The sequence below is a fragment of the Limanda limanda genome, chromosome 7 (assembly GCF_963576545.1).
Source record: "Limanda limanda chromosome 7, fLimLim1.1, whole genome shotgun sequence".
NCBI classification, from domain to species: Eukaryota; Metazoa; Chordata; class Actinopteri; order Pleuronectiformes; family Pleuronectidae; genus Limanda; species Limanda limanda.
Window position 1 is genome coordinate 20,614,239 of NC_083642.1, and position 18,963 is coordinate 20,633,201.

Consider the following 18,963-nt stretch of genomic DNA (forward strand, 5'->3'; position numbering starts at 1 on the left):
GACTTTTAACGCCAATCTAAATTATTTATAAAACTTTATTAAATACATTTTTTGAAATTTAAGTATAAAGATGGTAATCCACCAATCTCAGAGCTCAGGAACAGTGACTGTTAGTTTTAACTCTCTTTTCCTTCCCTTAAATCTGATTCTCTTTGTATTTTCTTTCCTTTTCCTGCCTCAACTATGTCTCCCTTGAACTTTTCTTTATCAACCTCTTACCTCCTCATCTCACTTATTCCATTCGTTCGGTGCCAACACAACCATGGCTGCCCTGTTAGCTAGAGTGGCAGCCACATGTTTATTTGCAGGGAAATGAGGAGGGGTGGTAATGCCTTAATTCTTGCATGGCTCACTGAGGTACTCAGTTAAGCTTGAAAAAACATAACCTCAAACAGATGAAAAATTACTATGGGTGTGTGCACACATTCAGGACAACATAATTTCCAAAGAAGTAATTTGAAAAAGACTTTGCAACACCGTGCTGAAGTCACAGAGGTTTGTAGCGACTGAGTGACACCACAGCTTCCAGTGGCATGTGGGCCATGCTTGCAAAGAATTCACTGTTTATTCAAGAGTAAAAGAGTGGTTGTGCACTTTCCTTTGAAATATAACTGCTCAATTTCAACCATATGTCAAATGGCTGTCAAATGTGTCGGCCAAGTGCCAAATTCACTCACAAATCTCGTTTTTTTTTTTCAGGCAGTAAGTCAGGCCACTGTTTGCCAGAAGTTTCATATCATCCATTGCCTGTCCCTCAAAACTTCCCCCACCCATTATTCCTATCAGAGATACACAGATTTTTGATATGTAGCAATTACATTTTCTTGATTTTGATTTTGGCCATTTGCTTGCTGTCTTACCTCTTCCTTGTGGTCGTGCTGTTGAACGAACCAGGTTACAGTAGCCTGCGGAGAGCGAGGAACACACTCCAAGAAGGTGCTGTTGTTCTCAGTCCCATACACCACTCTGTCCTCCGTCATGTCAATGTCTTCTGGTTGAAAGAAAGAGAATTAGGGAGGCTGTTTCTCTGCTAGTTTCAGACACAGTTGTCATTTCCCGTCCAGTGCCAATGTAGCACACGCACGTCCAACTGAGCATCCATTGGCATGTTGATCTAAATATGAGGTGGATTGCTTGTATGCAATTGCACTTTTGACCAACAAAAGACATTTCAGTGGTCTGTATTTCACTGTTATTTGGAGGCGGCACTATCTAGATCAGGGGTGCCCAATACGTCGATCGCGATCGACCGGTGCAGTGTGGGACGATCGCACGACTGGACAAGAGGCAGTCACGTGGACGCTCCGGCGCACGTACCCACTTTTTTTTTTTTTTTTTGCCATCGCCGCCGCCCCTGCCGCTGCCGCCGCCGTGGCCGCCACGCCCCCCGCCCTGGACGATGTTGCGAACGTCAACCGAGGCGGACTGCTTGTCACGCCGGGTTCAAAACGGACGCGGAAGCGACGCCGAAGCGCCGGCGCTTGGCTGTTCACAGCGGACGCTGAAGCGCCGCGCTAATAATATCAAATACTTTTGCTGTTATCAGCCTGCAGTAAAAACGGCATTTAATCATTTTTTTCAAGCATTTACTTACTTGTTGCTCCAACATTAACTGCAACACAGCCCAACATGTGTCTTTTTGTGTCATATGTGCTGAGGATCATACAACTCACTGTACTTCTCCACTTCAATTATTAATTTAATATCATCCATCTTCAAGAACTTGTCCGCTGTTTTCTATGTCGGGTGTGGAGGGTAAATTACGTATTCTCCACTCAAACCTATGTGGAGAATACGTAGCCCCCCCTCTCTCTTTTTATCTATATGACTGCTTGTGGCTGGGCAGAGGGGGACATTTAATAATGTGATTGGTAAAATTGGTAAAATTAAATCTCCAGGACAACAGAAGGGGAATACAAACTATGGGATGCATATTTAATCATTTATATCATAGTAAATATAAAATTTGTTATCAATATCGTTTAAAGGGACTCTTACCTTTGTTGCATTTGAGAATTACAGCACATTCAAATCATCCCGCCTTCCTCCAATGCCCCACCCCCTCGTTCCCATCTGCGGTGTTTTTTTGAAGAAACTTTATTTACAAGCAGACTTACGACCTACTGCCTCCGCGCACGCACGTGAGTTTTTGTTTACCAAAGCAATGGATTCGGATTCAGAAGCACCGGTAAGTTATATACATTTACATTCACATGCCTTGATGACGCGGGCCCGAATGCGCCACAAGAAGCAGACGGAAAACCTGCATGTCCATGCAGCAAACAGACAGGTCTGTCGGCCAATAAGGTCCTTCGGTCCGAAGAATTTTATTGGTTGAAGTTTTCACTAAATATTATGAGAGTGAAATAATTGTTTGTTTTTACTCCTGGTGGGTCTGTCTTGCATTTTAGAGTGTCATTACCTTATTAATACCAATTTAACCTTATCCAAAAAAAGTGTAAAAATGCAACAAAGGTAAGAGTCCCTTTAAAGTCTTTTTTCAGTGTGTTTCCTGGAGGGGGTACTTGCGCGGGGGGGGGGGGGGTAGATCTTGTTGAGCTGGTAATTTCAAGAGTAGCTCACAAGCCTATAAAGTGTGGGCACCCCTGATCTAGATAGTAATACAATAGGTCTATTTGGCTTGTTACACACATTGAAGATGATCTTCTCATGTGCAAACTGTAGAAAACCATTATTTTATTTTTCCCAGCAAATCGGTCCTTACATTAGCAATCCATTGCAATACAAGTGCAAGTGCACCTGGCTGGGAATGGGAGATGGCACTGTAATGAAGTTTTGACCCCTGTCCATTTGTTTGTTGGTTGGTTTGTTTGTCTTTTAATCAAGATAATACAAAAAGAACTCCACAGATTTTCACAAAACCTGGTGGAAAATTGCTATAAGGGTCGGATAAGAACCCATATAATATTGTTGCATATCTGCATCATGGGTCCGATGTCTTTCTTTAACGTTGCAAGATATAGTCATTTTCTAAATTTTCTAAGATTTTCCAGGGAATAATTCCTGGATCTTGATGAAACTGGAACTGCTTTCTACAAGTTTGTGAAATCTGGTGTAGCTTGATCGAATTTAAGGTGACTGTTGGTGGAGTTTTATTTCTGTTTTCTTGATCTTTCAGTGTGCTGGTAGTAGAAAGACTTTGCTACAGGCAGTGACTGTCTGAAAAAGTGGAAATCTTACTCTAACAACATCCTGACACTTGAATAAAGGAACCTTGTTGAACTCAGGTTCAACCAGAGACTTGAATGAAGGCATGTTTCATCACCTACACTCAGGTGAGCAAACACAAATTCGACAGCTTCAAGAACTCTAAGAACGAACAAAGACTGAAAACGGGGGGGAAACAGCTATAGCCTGGTGTGAAAAGTAAAAGTTGTGGTTTGACATTGAGGCTGGACATTTGGCTGGGTGCAGTCCAGACTCTTTCAGTCAGCAGGAGGTTGCCAGGAAACTATTTGAAACTGCAGGAAGTCAGAGGAAGTAGGCGAGTCCCGCATAATGAACAAAGAGGTCACAGAAGATGATAGGTAGTCACACTCACCACTCTGGTTCTGATCCACACACTGCAGAACAGGGTTTCCGTGCCTGATGTCCTGCCTGCGGTACCGTCGTTTGTTAACAGGCACATATCGTGCACATGATGAGCCATCCCAGGCGCAGTAAGGGTCTCTGGCCAGGCAGCACTCAGCACAGGCTTTCCCATAAGTCTCACAGCGATGCAGCTTCACCTGCGCCACGCCTGCCGGAGAGCCCACGTACACGGCTTGCTATTGAAAGGGAGGAGAGGATGAAAAGGGAATAAGGCATTAAGAAGATAACATCTAGAATATTGAGTGTGAAATTTAGAAATTACAGTCATATCAACTTACCCTTTTTACGGATATATCCATGGATGTAACTGGAGTTGGAACCTGCAATAGTGAAAATAATTCAAGTCATGTATTTCACAATGTGAGAAAACACCTCCCATCTCTTGAGAGTAAATTCAAGGAGAATATTTCTTTGAAAATGAGGAGACAATGAAGAGACGTGATTGACATGCATAAATACTTACTGAGACAAAGTAAAACTTACTTTAAAGACCTGTAGCTCCTCCAGTGTGACATCCTCTGTCTCTAGACTGTTTCCACCGTGCACAGTGATGACCTTCAACACTGTTCCAATGTCTGAAAGACAAGGAGACCCATTGTATGGTCCACATTTAGCCCCATGTTCTTTAATAATTATTTAAGACTTCAATAACAATTCAGACCATTGATCAAGTTTCTGACTCTGGACAGTGATCACATGCATTTACCTGTGCCGATGAACATGACATCATACTGCCCGTCCTCCGCTTCCACCCGGTCCACCACAATTTGCTTAAGCTTGTAGGGGATGTTGGCTTTTACGAGCACGGGTTGGCGCAGAGCTGGATACACCGGCCGCCACATCAGGGGGTGACTGCGGGCGAAGTGCAGCACTGAATCAGGGAAATCCTTTGTGCTGCCGAACTCCCTGCCAGGCTGGTTGGTGATTTTACTGGGGCACTGGAGATAAGGAAGGGTGGATATGAAAGATGGAGGGACAAAGGGAGAAGAAGAGCATGGAAGATCAAAAACTATTTAAACAGATTTGAGGTAAATTCCTTGGCTTGTAAATTGATAGTACTAGAAAAATATTAAAGCAGACAGGGATAGATCGATGGATGTGATAAAGAAAGAAGAGCTTAAAGCAACAGTCTTTGTATTTTCTATTTGGTTATATTTCCAACATTTTCCACCACTGCTTTCCAAACTCATCTCAAAGAACCCTCTATATAATTTGTGTTGTGTCTAGAAAGTTTGGATTATCACTGTATGTGCTTATAAAAAAATCTTCCCTTTATGTGTGACTGTTGTCATAATAAAATGTGATCGTACTTGGCTGAGATGTTGTGTCACTCAAATAATTACAGAGGCTGAACTCTCTCCAAACGAAAGGAATTTACACAAACCATATGACCTCTGACTTCACAAATGATTGAGATCAGTGATTCTTTGTGAAGCAGCCAAAGTCTTTGTCACGCAGTCTGCGCAGCAACTGTTTAACACATGTGTTTAACTGAAGCAGGGGTAAGAAGAAGAAGATGCCAACTGTTCGGAAGCAAATGGCTGTATTGTCTCTTTTGGAGGCAAAAAACACCATGAGTGATGTTTGTCTGGTCCTCCACTGAAAACAGATTTACTTCTTTCAGAATATTGCATCTTCATTCATGGTTCTCATGCACTTACTCTTCCTGTCACAAATAAAGGATGTTGTAACATGTTAGCGTTGATTTCTGGCTTGTCATTAGGAAATACACAGAAGAGCTGCAGCTATAGGCAAAACCAGATTTAATTGATCAGAGTCAGGCAAAACTCAATCCTTTGTGTACTGCAAATTCATTTTACAAAATATCTCTGTCCAGACGTCTACAAACACCCATGCCCGGTCAAGTAGGTGGCGATAAAGCCTCCACAAACAATCCGTCAAATACCAATGAAGAAGGCTGTTGTCCAAGTAATATTGTAAGCAGATGCAATGTTAATGCAGTTATTGTGTTGCAGTGATGCTAAATTTAGGTGCAAAATTGTAAATAGACCTGGCAGTGCTAAGTGAACGTATAGAAACCAGTATATATCAGCCATCGTTGTAGTCGTTTCTTGTGCATGCTAATTACACAGAGCAACAGTGGGCAAAGTTAGAGTTTAAAAAAATCTGCACTTTAGAAGTTATTTGACTTAAAATATAGTTAGAATGTGGATCGTGATCGGGATGCAGAGGATGAAGTTCGTTTCACAAGATATCTCCATTAGTGTGGACCGGGCATCAGGCTTTTAAAATTGATCAGGAATCTCCTTGAAGCTTGACTACTCTGTGCAAGTGGATGATGATTTCACTCAAAGAAACAAAGGACGAATCAGGAGAGAACAGAGACCATATGATGTTTTGGGTTAGACCTTAAGAGCCTTAAGAGAAACTCACCTGAGAAACAGATCATTAAATGACGAGGGAGGTTGAGGACACAGAGGGGTTTGGGTGAGATAAGTTCTACTAGTAAAATAAAAAGTAGCAGTGACTGACTAAAATGAAAGCATATGTCAGAGTCATGAAGCAACTTTGGCAAATATGAATCAGGACAAAGAAATGGGACATTTAATTGAGAAAGATCATCTTACTCAGAAGAGAAAGCAGTTGGCCATTTGATCATCTTATATGAGAAGGTTAAATATTTATATAAAACTTTTTTATTTGCTTGATATTGCTTTTCCAGACTGTATTTCCATATGGTATAAATACTGTTACTCTGCCTTATAACAACAGTAACTAATCCCCACAATAGCCTTATAATGGCCTGGATTCAATTTCAGAGAGGGGACTTGAACTGTGCTGGGAGGTTACACTCAAATATGCACAAACGTTTTGATGTATAGAACGTTCCTCGGAGAATGCCTCACCACACAGCATCACGTTATTGCAGAGGATGTGGAATGTGCAAGCAAACCTGAGCTATATTCTCAAACTCACTAACTTCAAATGCCTCCTGAACAAATACATTTGTTTGCAATTTGTTTTTTAATGATAAGTGGTGCATAGATTGCGATGTATATAATTCAAAGGGGGAGTTCAAGCATGCATGTGCTTCCCAATCTGTGGGGAATCTGTGTGTAAAATCAACGTTATTGGTATGCATGAAGAAAAAGACGAAAACGTGATCTTTTACACTTTCATTTTGGAACTGAAGAGACTATTTCTTTCCATGTATTTGTCAGATTTGCTCAACTTTCACACAGTTACACACTCACTCATGCAGCTCCCCTGTGCACATCCTTGATTTGTCAAGTTGTTTCAAAACCGCTCGCCACACTCCTCATTATCTGTTTGCACATAAAACCTGAACTGGAATAGCTCCAGAGTCTATTCTCAACTCATCCAAAGTTTTGCTGCAGCACCTCGACTGCTTTCAATTACCATCTAAGAGCCATTTGAGAATTAATGAGAGGGAAAAGGGGTGAGCATATTTGGCAGACAACTATTTGACTTTAGTATCACTCTGGATGTGGGTGTTACTCTTGTCTGTTTCTGTTTCTGTGTGTTACAGGCTCGGTATGAAATGTGTTAGCCCTCCTTTGCTGCTTATAAGACGTTGATCCATTTCAACAAACATCCCCAGAACAGGAGAAGGAGATTGGCTGATATGCTGGGAAATGACTTCTACACTCACTGCCACTTCTACATGTAATGCACCTCTCTGACTGGGGTTACACTCATTTGCACATGAGACAAAAACATTCTTTATATCACCAAATATGGGATTATTCACTTACTGGTCATATTAAACAGAAACAGAGCACCACAACGATACCAGGGTTTTCTATGACAAATATAATATAATGTAGTCAGCTACAGAATGAAAATTTGATATGTGCATGTAAAAACTGTAAAGTTATGTAACGCAGGTATTGATATTGTTGGGTCTTACAGTGTTTGTCATTTAAAAAAACGTACTATAATATCAACATTATATTTTTGAAAGATAAGACCACTTAGATGTTATTTAATGTGTCTTTTATAAAACAGAAACTATAAAATAGTCATGTTAATGGATCATGAATGAAAGAATGGATCATGGTTTCAAGAGGTTTATCATCATATACTTGATAACAGTAGTATGTGTATGCCTTTGTGTTGCTGTAGAGTGGTGTCATGTGATGTCATGTGCACAGCGTTAGCAGTAGCCTGATGGCTTGTGGGTAAAAACTGTCTCTGAACCTGATGGTTTCAGTGAAACTTTGATGCACATCAGGTCTTAAGTCAACGTGGATATTCCCTGAACGTAACCCAGTGCTTTGAGTGTCAGAAAACATGTGAAAACATGTTGTTTTACAATGTCAGTATGGATAACAGAGACCAGCAGAACAAGACAACAAAGTACAGAGATGAATGAAATGCTGAGCCAAGGTCCAGGTAGGATAACTACAAGCTCTGGTAAATCTGTAATATCCCATCACTCAGTCTGTTACAGGATGAGTTCTGACACAAGTTTAAACAATGTACTCTGATATTTCAATCCAATACAAATGTCAAGGGACAATACAATCACAAAATGTCTCGGATAACTCTTTCAGAGTGAAACTGAACTTTTATTTTCCAATACTGGCTGAGGTTTGACAGGCGACTTAGGAGACATGATGGATCGGCATCATCAAGCCGAAATCTGTTATATAGAAAATCCAGAGATATAAGAAGGGACTTGAATGTTTAGTCTGGTGCATTTGAGACAGAAACAACAAACAACAATTAACTTTATCTTCTCCTTCCTCTCGTCTTCCACTCTCTTCTTCCCATTGCCTACCCCCCACTCATCACCTCTTTTTCTTGCTTCTTCCATTTCCTCCTTCCTTCCCTCTTTCTCTCATTTTCAGGCCAAGACATTCCTGTTAATCAGGGAGTCGGTGGACTGAAACCTCAGAGGTGTCTGCTCTCTTCTCACATTATTCATATTCCTTCTGCCTCCATACTCTCTGTGACTCTCTGCTAATGAGGGTGACGTGCTTGGGTGTGTGTGTGTGTGTGTGTGTGTGTGTGTGTGTGTGTGTGTGTGTGTGTGTTGCCGACACGCGTCTGTTTGTGTGTAGAACGAGTCTGAATTTCAGTGATGTGGTTGAGAGAACATGACAGATCTCCACTGAGAGCGCGGATGTAAACCAGAAGAAGGGTCTGCACTGTATACAGTCACCACAGCTGCACCAGCACATAAAATAGTTTACTTTACTGATATGGAAACTTTCTTTACCTTTTTTAAGAGTTTTTATGACACACAGCTTTTTCTCTCCTGTGCTCCGGCAAACAGATTACAACATAAATGTTCGACCCAAATAGACGTGGGCCATCGCGAATGATGCGTATTACGTGAATGTTGCGAACTTTGCTTTTAACACTTCAGCAAAGCATGTCGCAATGTTGCAAATTCCAATCAGCGTTATTGCTCACAGTAAATTATCAATCAATATTAGTGACAACTCTCTAATAAAAATGTAGTAGCAGCTAATTCTAAAAATTCTAGTCAACTCTGAAACAACTAAATAAATACAAGATCTTTGTTTCAAATTTTTGGGACCCAATCTTGTTTATTAAATTATAAATCATTCTAGACATCCACGAATTAATGTAGTTGATAACTGTTTATGAAGTATAATTTTGAAGCTAGGATATTCAGTATAAAATATATTCTAATAGTGTTACTAAGCACACACATTTATTAAGCTGTATATACTGTAAGCTAAACAAGGTGAAAAATCACTCACCACCCCTGGTCTGGGATATGGGACTCTGCCTTCATAAGCCCCCCACTGGTAGTCGGGACCCTCTTTATGAGCAAAGGGGCCGTTGAAGGCTTCTCTGATGTCAGCCATACGGTAAACACACACAGCAAATCCCTGGAACACATTGCTGTGGAGGAGAAAGGAGAGATGTCAACAAATGACTTCAACATTTTGGTTTGGATACTTTACAAGAAATGTGAGAGTCTTAGACAACAGAGGAAGAAAAAGGAAATAACCATGGAAAAAGAGAGGATAGAAATTGAAAGAGAAGTTGGTCACATTGTGTCTTTGAAATAGAATCGCAATAACGTCATCCTTGGATTGAGCTTAATGAATTTTTAACTGGTTTCAGATCCCACATCACCTCACACCATCATTGTTAATAACCCTGTCTGCAGAATCAGGTGGGGTTCACGTTCATGTCACCGCACAGAGAAGAGAAATTCAACCGGCAACAAACGATTCTCAGCTGAGTTGTTTTTTAAGTGTGAGCGGGGAAACACAAAAAAATTCACGAAACTTTGAATCAATACATTATTTTCTCTGGATATAAAACGCATATGAAGATTGTGTGGATTTACCTGATACTGCTAAAGATTGCATACACATCTGGGTTCCTCTCATCCTTAGTCCTCAGGAGGAAAACATCCTCTGTTTTACAGAACAAGACAATGCCAGTTAATGTGTGTGTGTGTGTGTGTGTGTGTGTGTGTGTGTGTGTGTGTGTGTGTGTGTGTGTGTGTGTGTGTGTTAATGAAACACTGATGCAAGTTACTGCCTGTGTGTCTTTACAAAATAATATTTGATTAGACTTGTGTGTATCTTACCCAGTTGGTTGAAGTGTGTGTCGATGCCATGAGGTCCTGGTACAGAACAAACCAGTCTTGCTTTGATGATGGTACTCCACTTGTTCACCAGCACTCTCTGGCCTCCAACATCGTTCTGATAAAAAAAATGGATTAAAACCTATAAAACACAGCTGCAGATTAATTTCCAAATCCACATTTTTTTATTGTTTTGGCTCTGTACTTAATGTTATAGAGATGAAAGGAAAAGTCCTGAAACATCTAGAAGTGAATGGTAAATGTGTTTATATAGTATATACAGTATATTCATGATACCCTACATGGAAATCTTCTTTGTCTGTATGTATGTCAACACAACAGTGATAAGAAAATTGGCATCCTGGCAAGTATCACCACAAGGGAAAGTTGATAAATGAAAACTGTTTAGATTCGCCTGAGGGAGAAAAATAAGGCTGAGGGGGAAATGCTATAACATATGTACTGGGAGAGAAGGGGAGACAGATGGAGAGAAAGCAGGGGAACAGAGATGGAGACCAGGTTGAAAGAACGTTATCATTTGAAAGCTGGGGATGGATTTTGTCTTGGAAGTTTGTGTAAACTTTTCTGGCAGAGTCAAAAGTCTCTGAGGAAATGCAACAATTTTCCTGTAGCTTTGTAAGCACACCTGCGATTGTGTGCGATGAAGACAATGCATTATAAAATTATAGTACACAGCAGATGGGGATTGTGGTTGGGAAATTTGAAGGCTGTTTGCAATTTGCACGTTGAAAGAAGTCATATACTTCTGAATATTACGATGCCTTTACAGGCTTTTGGGAAAATGTAAATATTTGATTGACCCAGACATTTGTCTCTTCCATGTGAAGGGTTTGGCACTGACAGTGCGACGAAAAAAAACATTAAAACCATTATCTCCTGTCCTGGGAAGTAAATCCCACAGTGTGACACTATCCATCAGACTTTAAGACCTGCCGTAGAGTCAGATTTTGGGATGCCTAATGGATCTTCCAGAAAACAAAAAAGCCCCCAAGGGCTCAGAGACTTTCCCAGATCAGAACTCTACAACCTCATCTACAAGTGGAACACCCCTGCAGATGTCTCCTCTCAGGGACTGGATGGTGTTTTGAAGAAGTTTATTGTGCAGCTCACCTGACCATCTGGCTTCACTTACTCCCACCTATCTCTCACTCTGTCTGTGTGCATCGGAATACTGTCACTGAGGTCTTACCCTGGCAATGTGGGATAATGTCTCTGGAATGTCTAGATAACTTTTTGATGGTTTTAGCACCACTAATAAAATGAATCTCCTTTAATCTCCTTTAAGCATAAATCCTGAACTGCATTCAGACATGCACTGAACTCCGGATAATCTCCAGACATGATCCAGAGGGGAACGCAAATGGCTGAATGAGAGGCTCCGGACATTGGAGTTTTTCCTGTCAGTCGCCTGATAAGAAATCTGGGATAATGTCAGAGTGAGATCATTTGAGAAACATTTGATCTCTGCAACGAAATTTAAACCTTAAGTCGTGCCTCCAGCTTGCTGCACCACCCCTCACCTGAAAGCTCAAAATATTTCTTTCTTGTTGTGAAAGCATCTGAGCCCATAATCTACTGCTCCAATAGAGCGGACATTATCAATCAATCAGTCAAATTTGTAAATATTTATATATAAATATATCAATTTGTACTGCCCTTGTTAAAAAATCCCAATATGTCTTGGTGAGGTGTGACACTCACTGCCCTTCAACCATTAACAAGAGTTAGGAAAAACTACCAAAAAAAAACTCCAAACCTCAGAGGGAGCTGAGTTCATGTCAGAAAACTTCTTAAGTGAGGCATATTTCAAAGAGCTCTACATAATAAGCAAGTCCTACTTATCTATTCTGCTAAATAAATGAAATGTGAAAAGGAAAATGTGCTTTAATTCATTGCAAAACAGATGCAACAAATACAAGTTGCCTGATGAACACTCAATGGAAACATCACTGTGCACTGGCCCACAACTACACAAACAGTTTAAGTATCTTACCGCACACACTCGTCCCACACGTGAGTGTATGGCCCCCTCCCTGTCCCCTGCCTCCGTGGCTTTCTCCGTGAAGAAGAAGTACACTTTGTCGTCGTCTCTGTCGTCGTTGTCCGGGATGAGGTGGGCGGCGATGAATTTGGGGTCTGCAGGGGGAGATGGAAGGATGCAGAGACTCAGCAGAGTTCTTTGTATTAGCACACTTCCTATCTTTGACACTAAACAACCGAGATCCCCTCACTGCTTTGATGCAAACTGAGTCATCCTCCTCACTCGTTTCCCCCAAAAAACTTGTAGCTCTGTTTTTGAGCCATAAACCAGTTCAAAATATCTCTTGTAAAATCTGACCTGGTGACACATGGAGGTGGATTATGATTTAACCTGTGCCTCAAAATTTATCAACAATTGAATTATTGTAATTATTTAATCGTTACATTTATTTGACTTTAACAGCTGCATTAACCTTCTCTTCAACATGTGAGTGGTTTAATGAAGCATCATATTGTGGTCTGGTGTTGATTAAAGTTGTGACTAAGGCAAAGTGTATTAAACAGCATGTGACTATAGAAACTTTCACTCGTAAAATGAATCTAAATGTGAGCTCATTTGAAAATTAAGAAACATTAGGAACTGATCAAAGACAGCTTTTCCTCTGTCTGTAACATAAGAATGTGTTTTCTGTATTGACTGTAACAGACAGACTGAAACAGTGAAGCGTTACCATGAAGAAGTTTCTCATCGGTCTCTGTCCTCATGGTGGAGCGACCTCCCATACTCCTGAGGATCACAGAGTCTCTTCCCAGGAAATCTGCCGTCAGTCCAGTATACAGCTCTCCACCTGCAGAGAGGTAAGCATGAGCGTTAACAAATATTATACAAATGCAGAAGGGAAGACGTGTAAAGTAACATCACCAATAAAGGAGAGGAGATTATGAGGAATACAAATGTTTGGCACTGAAGACCAATAAGGAAATCACGGGTGAGAGAAAGAAAAATTGCGGTTAAGGCAAATGAGGCAGAGGAAAAGAAATTGGACAAATCCATAATAGAGCAAACTGGGAGAGTAATGCGAAACCACAGCTCACACACTCTTATATGAGACATCCTCCACTGAGACTGACACCATCAGCAGTGGACTCACTTTCAATTTTAGCAATTGAGAAAACAGATTTCTCTGCGAGTGGAAATAAAATACCGAATCTGTCTCGCGCCACGTTTCTTGTTCGATGCTGGAAAAACCTTTAGCAGTCACGCTTGTCCGTCATTAGCTGAGACATCAGCCTCAGCTGGCTTGGAAACAGCTCATGATAGGAATCATTACAATACCTGTCAGATAATGAAGAAATATGAGAGATAGTTTTTTCACCTTGGGCCCATTTGTTTTGTTTTAAGAACACAATACAACTGTTTCTAATTTTTTTCCCTGGCATAGTTGCTGTTGTAGAAACAGAATCTGGCCGTGGACGACTCCCCTGCGATCTCATGGGTGTAAATGAACTCTTCTTATCTCATTTAGCCGCGTAAACGGTATTAGAGACACACGCATCATCTTCAACAGACACACTTGCAGCATGTGGGATAACAAATTCACACACGCACACAAAAACAGACAGAGAAATAAGTGACAGGGCCTGGGGAGATCTGCTTTGTATGTTTTGGCTGAAGATCCGAACACTGAAGACAAGTCTTAGAGTGGGAAACCTCAATGGGCTGATAGCTGACCATGACAATTACTTTCATTAAGTTGTACCGTTTCATTTTGGCAAAACCTTTTGTCTTAGTTTTTTTTTATTTTGTGTTGTAATGAGATGATGAGTCTCTATTAGCATGCCTGCAGTCGTTTGTCTGTAGTGGATACATTTTCTTTTTTTCTCCCTCATGGTGGAAAGTGTGATGATGCATGCAAATAGGACTATGCCAAGACAAGGTTATGATTGGTGGACAATGATATCCCTTCAGCTGATTGGCCTGCTGCTACCTATGAGAAGACCAAAGAGGGTGCACGTCCTGCCACGTCATCCTTTCATCATTTGATTCTACATTGTGCTGTTTTTTCTCCTATTTTTGGTTTGTTGGGAAGATTATTTAGGCTTCTGCAATTTGATTTGTTCATATTTGGACATATTATATTGATATTTTAATTTATATATATATGTGTGTTTTTTTTTATAGTTTTTGCCTCAGTCTTAGAGCCAAGATACTACATAGATATTACTTCTTAGATAGATATTACTTTATGTTGAACAATTGTTGATACTTAATAGATTTTTCCATAAGTACAGAATGGTTCTGTGTCTACTTGGGGCTTAGGGATGGGCTCATGTTGTGTCAGGGACATAACATGAGAGGATGGAAATAGGATTGCATTGTGCAGAAAAGAGGCCTTTCGGCTTTTTGTAACCCATCGATCCCTGAGAGGAAAAATCCATAAAGAGGTCAGTGTTCCGTGTCAGACACAGAATACCAACTGGGAGTATGGGAAGTCTGTCAGACTCAAGGACAGTCATGTAACAGGAGCTTGAACTCGAGGCGTCGGATTATTTTCCACAACCTGACTCAACATTTTCCACTAGGTAGCTGGAGGAGCAAGTAAACTGGTGCAGGTGAAACAACCTTGAACAAATCACCATCTGCTCATGTGCAATTCAAACCATTATATATCTTATAGCTTTTGATCTCTCTACATCGGTCATTTTACTGTTCTTCTAAATCTCTACAAAGTTGCAGAGCCAGCAGCCTTCCTTAGCAGGTTTGTTTGCACTGTTCTGTATCTACGTGACAACTGAACATCTCAGCTGAGGTCCAAACTACTCAGGATTTTGGCTTCATTTTAACCCTTTTCTGCCAAATACTATGCATTGGGATGAATTCTGATCCTGAAATCACCCAGCTGCAGACAGAGGAAGGTGGCGGGTTGCGAACCCACACACACACACACATAGAGAAAGAGAGAGAGAGAATTCACTGGTATAAATCAGCATCCTTTCACAAGCTACAGTAAATACCTAATGACATCTGGAGAGAAACGCCCAGAACTATTTAACCTGATCTACAGCGAGCGTGTGCTCCATGTATAAGTGTGTCAGAGCCAAAGAAGTTCAAGTTAGTTGTTTTTCTTGGGGTTATTATCATTTCAACTTCCAGCACAGATTGGGGTTAAAGGTTTGGAAACACACGATCTGTGTGTGTCATTTTAAATAGTTGAACATGACAGATTAAGAACAAAAAGCAACAGAAACACCATAAATCTGACATTTGTCAAAGCAAGTTTTACTTTGTGTAGGTGGACACATGCACACATTGAGAATCGAACACGTGGGTCAACCTCTTTGGATCTTATAGTCAAGCTATTTCAATAAAACATATGCATATCACAGTAATAGAGACATGGGACAACATGGGACATACCACTGAAGGTGCTAGCAAAGGAGAGGCTGGGATCGTGAGGAACTTTCCCTCGTCCATTCTCCACATTGGTTGGGTCCATTGTGAACACATGCTGGCGAGGAAAGAGACACATGGTTATATTAAAGCAGGATGTCTTCAATAATACAAGTTTAGCCCCAAATATAAATGTGGCCCTCTGCACATCTAAAGTGAATGTGAATAATCATCAGATTAATGTCTGATTTGCTTCCATGCACTTCATATATTAGATTTCATCATTTTAGCTCCTGATCTGAGATTTGAAGAGTCCATTACTACAGTAGACAAGCCGTATCACACAAGCACATTAATGGAATGCAAAAGCCACAACACAACAACACTTTGGTGAAGTGAGAAGTTGTTTGTGAAAACCCGCTCAAGCCAGCGGCCACTTGAAATGTGACGCTTGTCTATTTGAGGTGTTATGCTGCAGGTGCTTAGAGCACCCAAAAGGTAGGAACTCACTCATAGGAACTCTGCTCATTCCATTGTCATTTCATTGTCAACAACTGTTGTCGCTCACTTCTGTTGTGGTTGTGAGGAAATTCCAAAAGGTGATACGTGATCTACCCATCAGGCCACTGTCCAATTGTCCACTCTTATAAAAAGATCATGAGATTTATTTGTCCTTCCAATGAACTCTCTGTCTGTGAGAGATAAGACACTGTCTCAGAAACAAACAAATGCAGGATCAGAGCAAATGCCAGAGTTTATAAAAAGCCCCCCCCGGTCCCTGGTGCAGCTCAACTCTCAGAGCCATATTGAGCAACCATCAGGGTAATAAAGGAAAACAGTGGATATCACTGTTATCAAATAAAAACTACACTTAAAAATCCAGATGTTATCGACAGAAAAACAATGCTGATTGCTGATATAAGACCTTTTTATGAGCAGTGTGTCATGAAAACACATACTGACCAAGTAATTATATAGAGTCATAATTCATGGCACTCAATGTAGGAATGTCTTCACTTTGACAACTGATACGTCCGTCAGAACAAACACCTTCTTTATGAAACTTTTTTTTTTTTCGTCTGGTGTCAGATGTTTTTTTTTCCCAGTGAAAAATATTTAACACACTTTAATATGAGTTACACGAAAAACAAAAACCTTTAAGTTTAGCAATAAAACTTAAAAGTGTAAAGAAAACTGATGTCAAAACCCCTTGGTAGTAAGGAAGCAATTAAAAAGAACTCAGTGGCTCTTTCTTCGTCACTCAACAGTTAGTCATGTTCACCTGAACACTGGCCACATCCTCGGATTGTGTGATTTGTCAGGTCAGAGCAGGGTGAGTGTGGACAAAAGGGCTTTTGTTTTTTGCCTTTCTATTCGACAGCAGTCTATGACAGAGTGGCCTGGGTGTGATCAATGTGGGTCCAAATGTAGTCGACTTTCCGGGACAAGAAGAGACTGGAAGGCGACGGGACCCACGCTAAGACCTCATGTTTGATTCAAGTCCACGGTGGTGATTAAAGTGTCCTCACAGTGAACTCTGTGCGTCTGAGTCTCTGTTCCTCTAATAGACAATGGAGTATTGTCAGTGGATGGGTGAGTCTTCCACTGAACAGAGGTCACAGGGAGATGATGACGTTGAAGTCAGCGAGTTAAAAATAGTCAGAAACACAGCGGACAATACACACACTCACGCACATTAGTCTTTGTACATGCACCAACACATTGTGTAATAATGCATGTGGGGCAACACATTTTTACCGTTAAAAAGCCAACACATTGATATATAGGCCACTTCGGCAAAGCCAACAGGTTTCATAAAATGAGATGGTTAAATATTTCATTTGATCCATATGTACCTTTATGAATGTACACAGGGAGGTTTGAATATGTTTTACAGATGTTAAAGTGAACATGTGCAGCCAACCGAAGCGCACAATGTTTACACACTCTATCGCACTTAATCAACTTTTCGGTGACACGATGACAGATATTTCAGAAGTACCCTGAAACGTATCATGGCCTGAGATCAATGTAGTTTATAAAGATGTGTTTCTGACAGTTTCACTAGACTTGCACGCTGCAATAATATGAAATTCAACATTGGTCTACGAACAAATTCCTGTATGAGGATCATAGCTTTGTGCGGATTAAAATCACTGAGATTCTGAATGCATCTCTTATAATTGATAACTATAAAAATGTGCCAAACTTTTCCCCTCCTTCCTCCATTTTCATCACTGCTTTAATTCTCTCTGTATCCTGAATTTCCTCTCTTCTCTGTTTTTTCTGCTCTACATCCTCCCTCTGCTGTCGTCTTTTAGTGAACTCATTAGTCATCCTTGTTCCTTCATAACCTCCTTGCTCTCCTGTGGGTGTATGTGTATGTGTGTGTGTGTGTGTGTATATGTGTGTGCATTTCTGTACCCACGTTTTAAAGTACAATTGTGTGTCTTGACTGTGCACGAGACTGTACATTTCGAAGTGTGTGTGTGTGTGTGTGTTTGTGTGTGTGTGTGTGTGTGTGTGTGTGTGTGTGTGTGTGTGTGTGTGTGTGTGTGTCTGTGTGTGTCTGTGTGTGTGTGTGCGTTATCTCATTACGATCTGAAGGAATAGTGTGGCTGCCTGTAGCTGATTAGACTGTCAGAGTCGCTTTTGCCAAACTCTGCCAAGACAAATATACACAAGTGCTGCGATGGACAGAGAACGAGAGAGAGAAAGAGATGGAGGGAAAGAGGGAGACGTGGAAAGAGAAGCTACTTTGTATTCAGTTGTGCCAAGTTAAATACATCAGGAGCCCTGCTACAAAACCATGAAGACAAGGGACTACTGACATAAATACTGTAAATTCAAATTTGCATCATGTAACTGAGAAACTTCATTAATATAATGTACAGTCTTGTGCACATCTAAAAACTTACATTATTATAACCTGACCCTTATCAAAAATCAGAACCTAATGCTAGCTATATGATATTGATATTTACCACAAATCATTTGCCTATAAAAATGAAACTAAGTGATCTTTATAAGACACAACATCACAGTTTCCCTCTTAAAGTAAAATAAGAGTTTATTAGCAGAACAATCATATTACAGAGGTTTCCTGCTACTGTACAGCCTCACTCCGTCTGGTATGACCACTCCAAGTGCTGCCGCTCGGCTTCAAACATAATCCAAATAGTGTAACCACATCAGCCCTGTGTTAGCATCCTTACACTGGCTGCCTGTTATTTTAGGAATATATTTCCGAACCTCTTCCCTTTCTACGAGCAGGACTCAGTCTGAGATCCTCTGCAGGCATTGGTAGCCATTCCAAAATCAAGGCTGAAAACCAAAGAAGCCAGAGCCTTTGCCATAAGGGAGGCTACAGTGTGAAACAATCTGCCAGAAGAGATGAGGC

At 40.7% G+C, this 18,963-nt stretch overlaps 1 protein-coding gene across 1 annotated transcript in view; it reads right to left on the reverse strand.

The window, feature by feature from the left end:
• sema3bl (sema domain, immunoglobulin domain (Ig), short basic domain, secreted, (semaphorin) 3bl) overlaps positions 1-18,963 on the reverse strand; it is a 66,221-nt gene that overhangs the window by 4,940 nt on the left and 42,318 nt on the right. The window contains exons 5-15 of the mRNA XM_061075276.1: positions 15,591-15,681; positions 12,904-13,020; positions 12,186-12,328; positions 10,175-10,289; positions 9,929-9,998; positions 9,330-9,474; positions 4,319-4,550; positions 4,096-4,187; positions 3,891-3,932; positions 3,563-3,788; positions 861-991 (exon numbers count right to left, since the gene is read on the reverse strand). Coding sequence (XP_060931259.1) covers positions 861-991; positions 3,563-3,788; positions 3,891-3,932; positions 4,096-4,187; positions 4,319-4,550; positions 9,330-9,474; positions 9,929-9,998; positions 10,175-10,289; positions 12,186-12,328; positions 12,904-13,020; positions 15,591-15,681 — 1,404 coding nt within the window. The remainder of the gene's footprint in view (positions 1-860; positions 992-3,562; positions 3,789-3,890; positions 3,933-4,095; positions 4,188-4,318; positions 4,551-9,329; positions 9,475-9,928; positions 9,999-10,174; positions 10,290-12,185; positions 12,329-12,903; positions 13,021-15,590; positions 15,682-18,963) is intronic.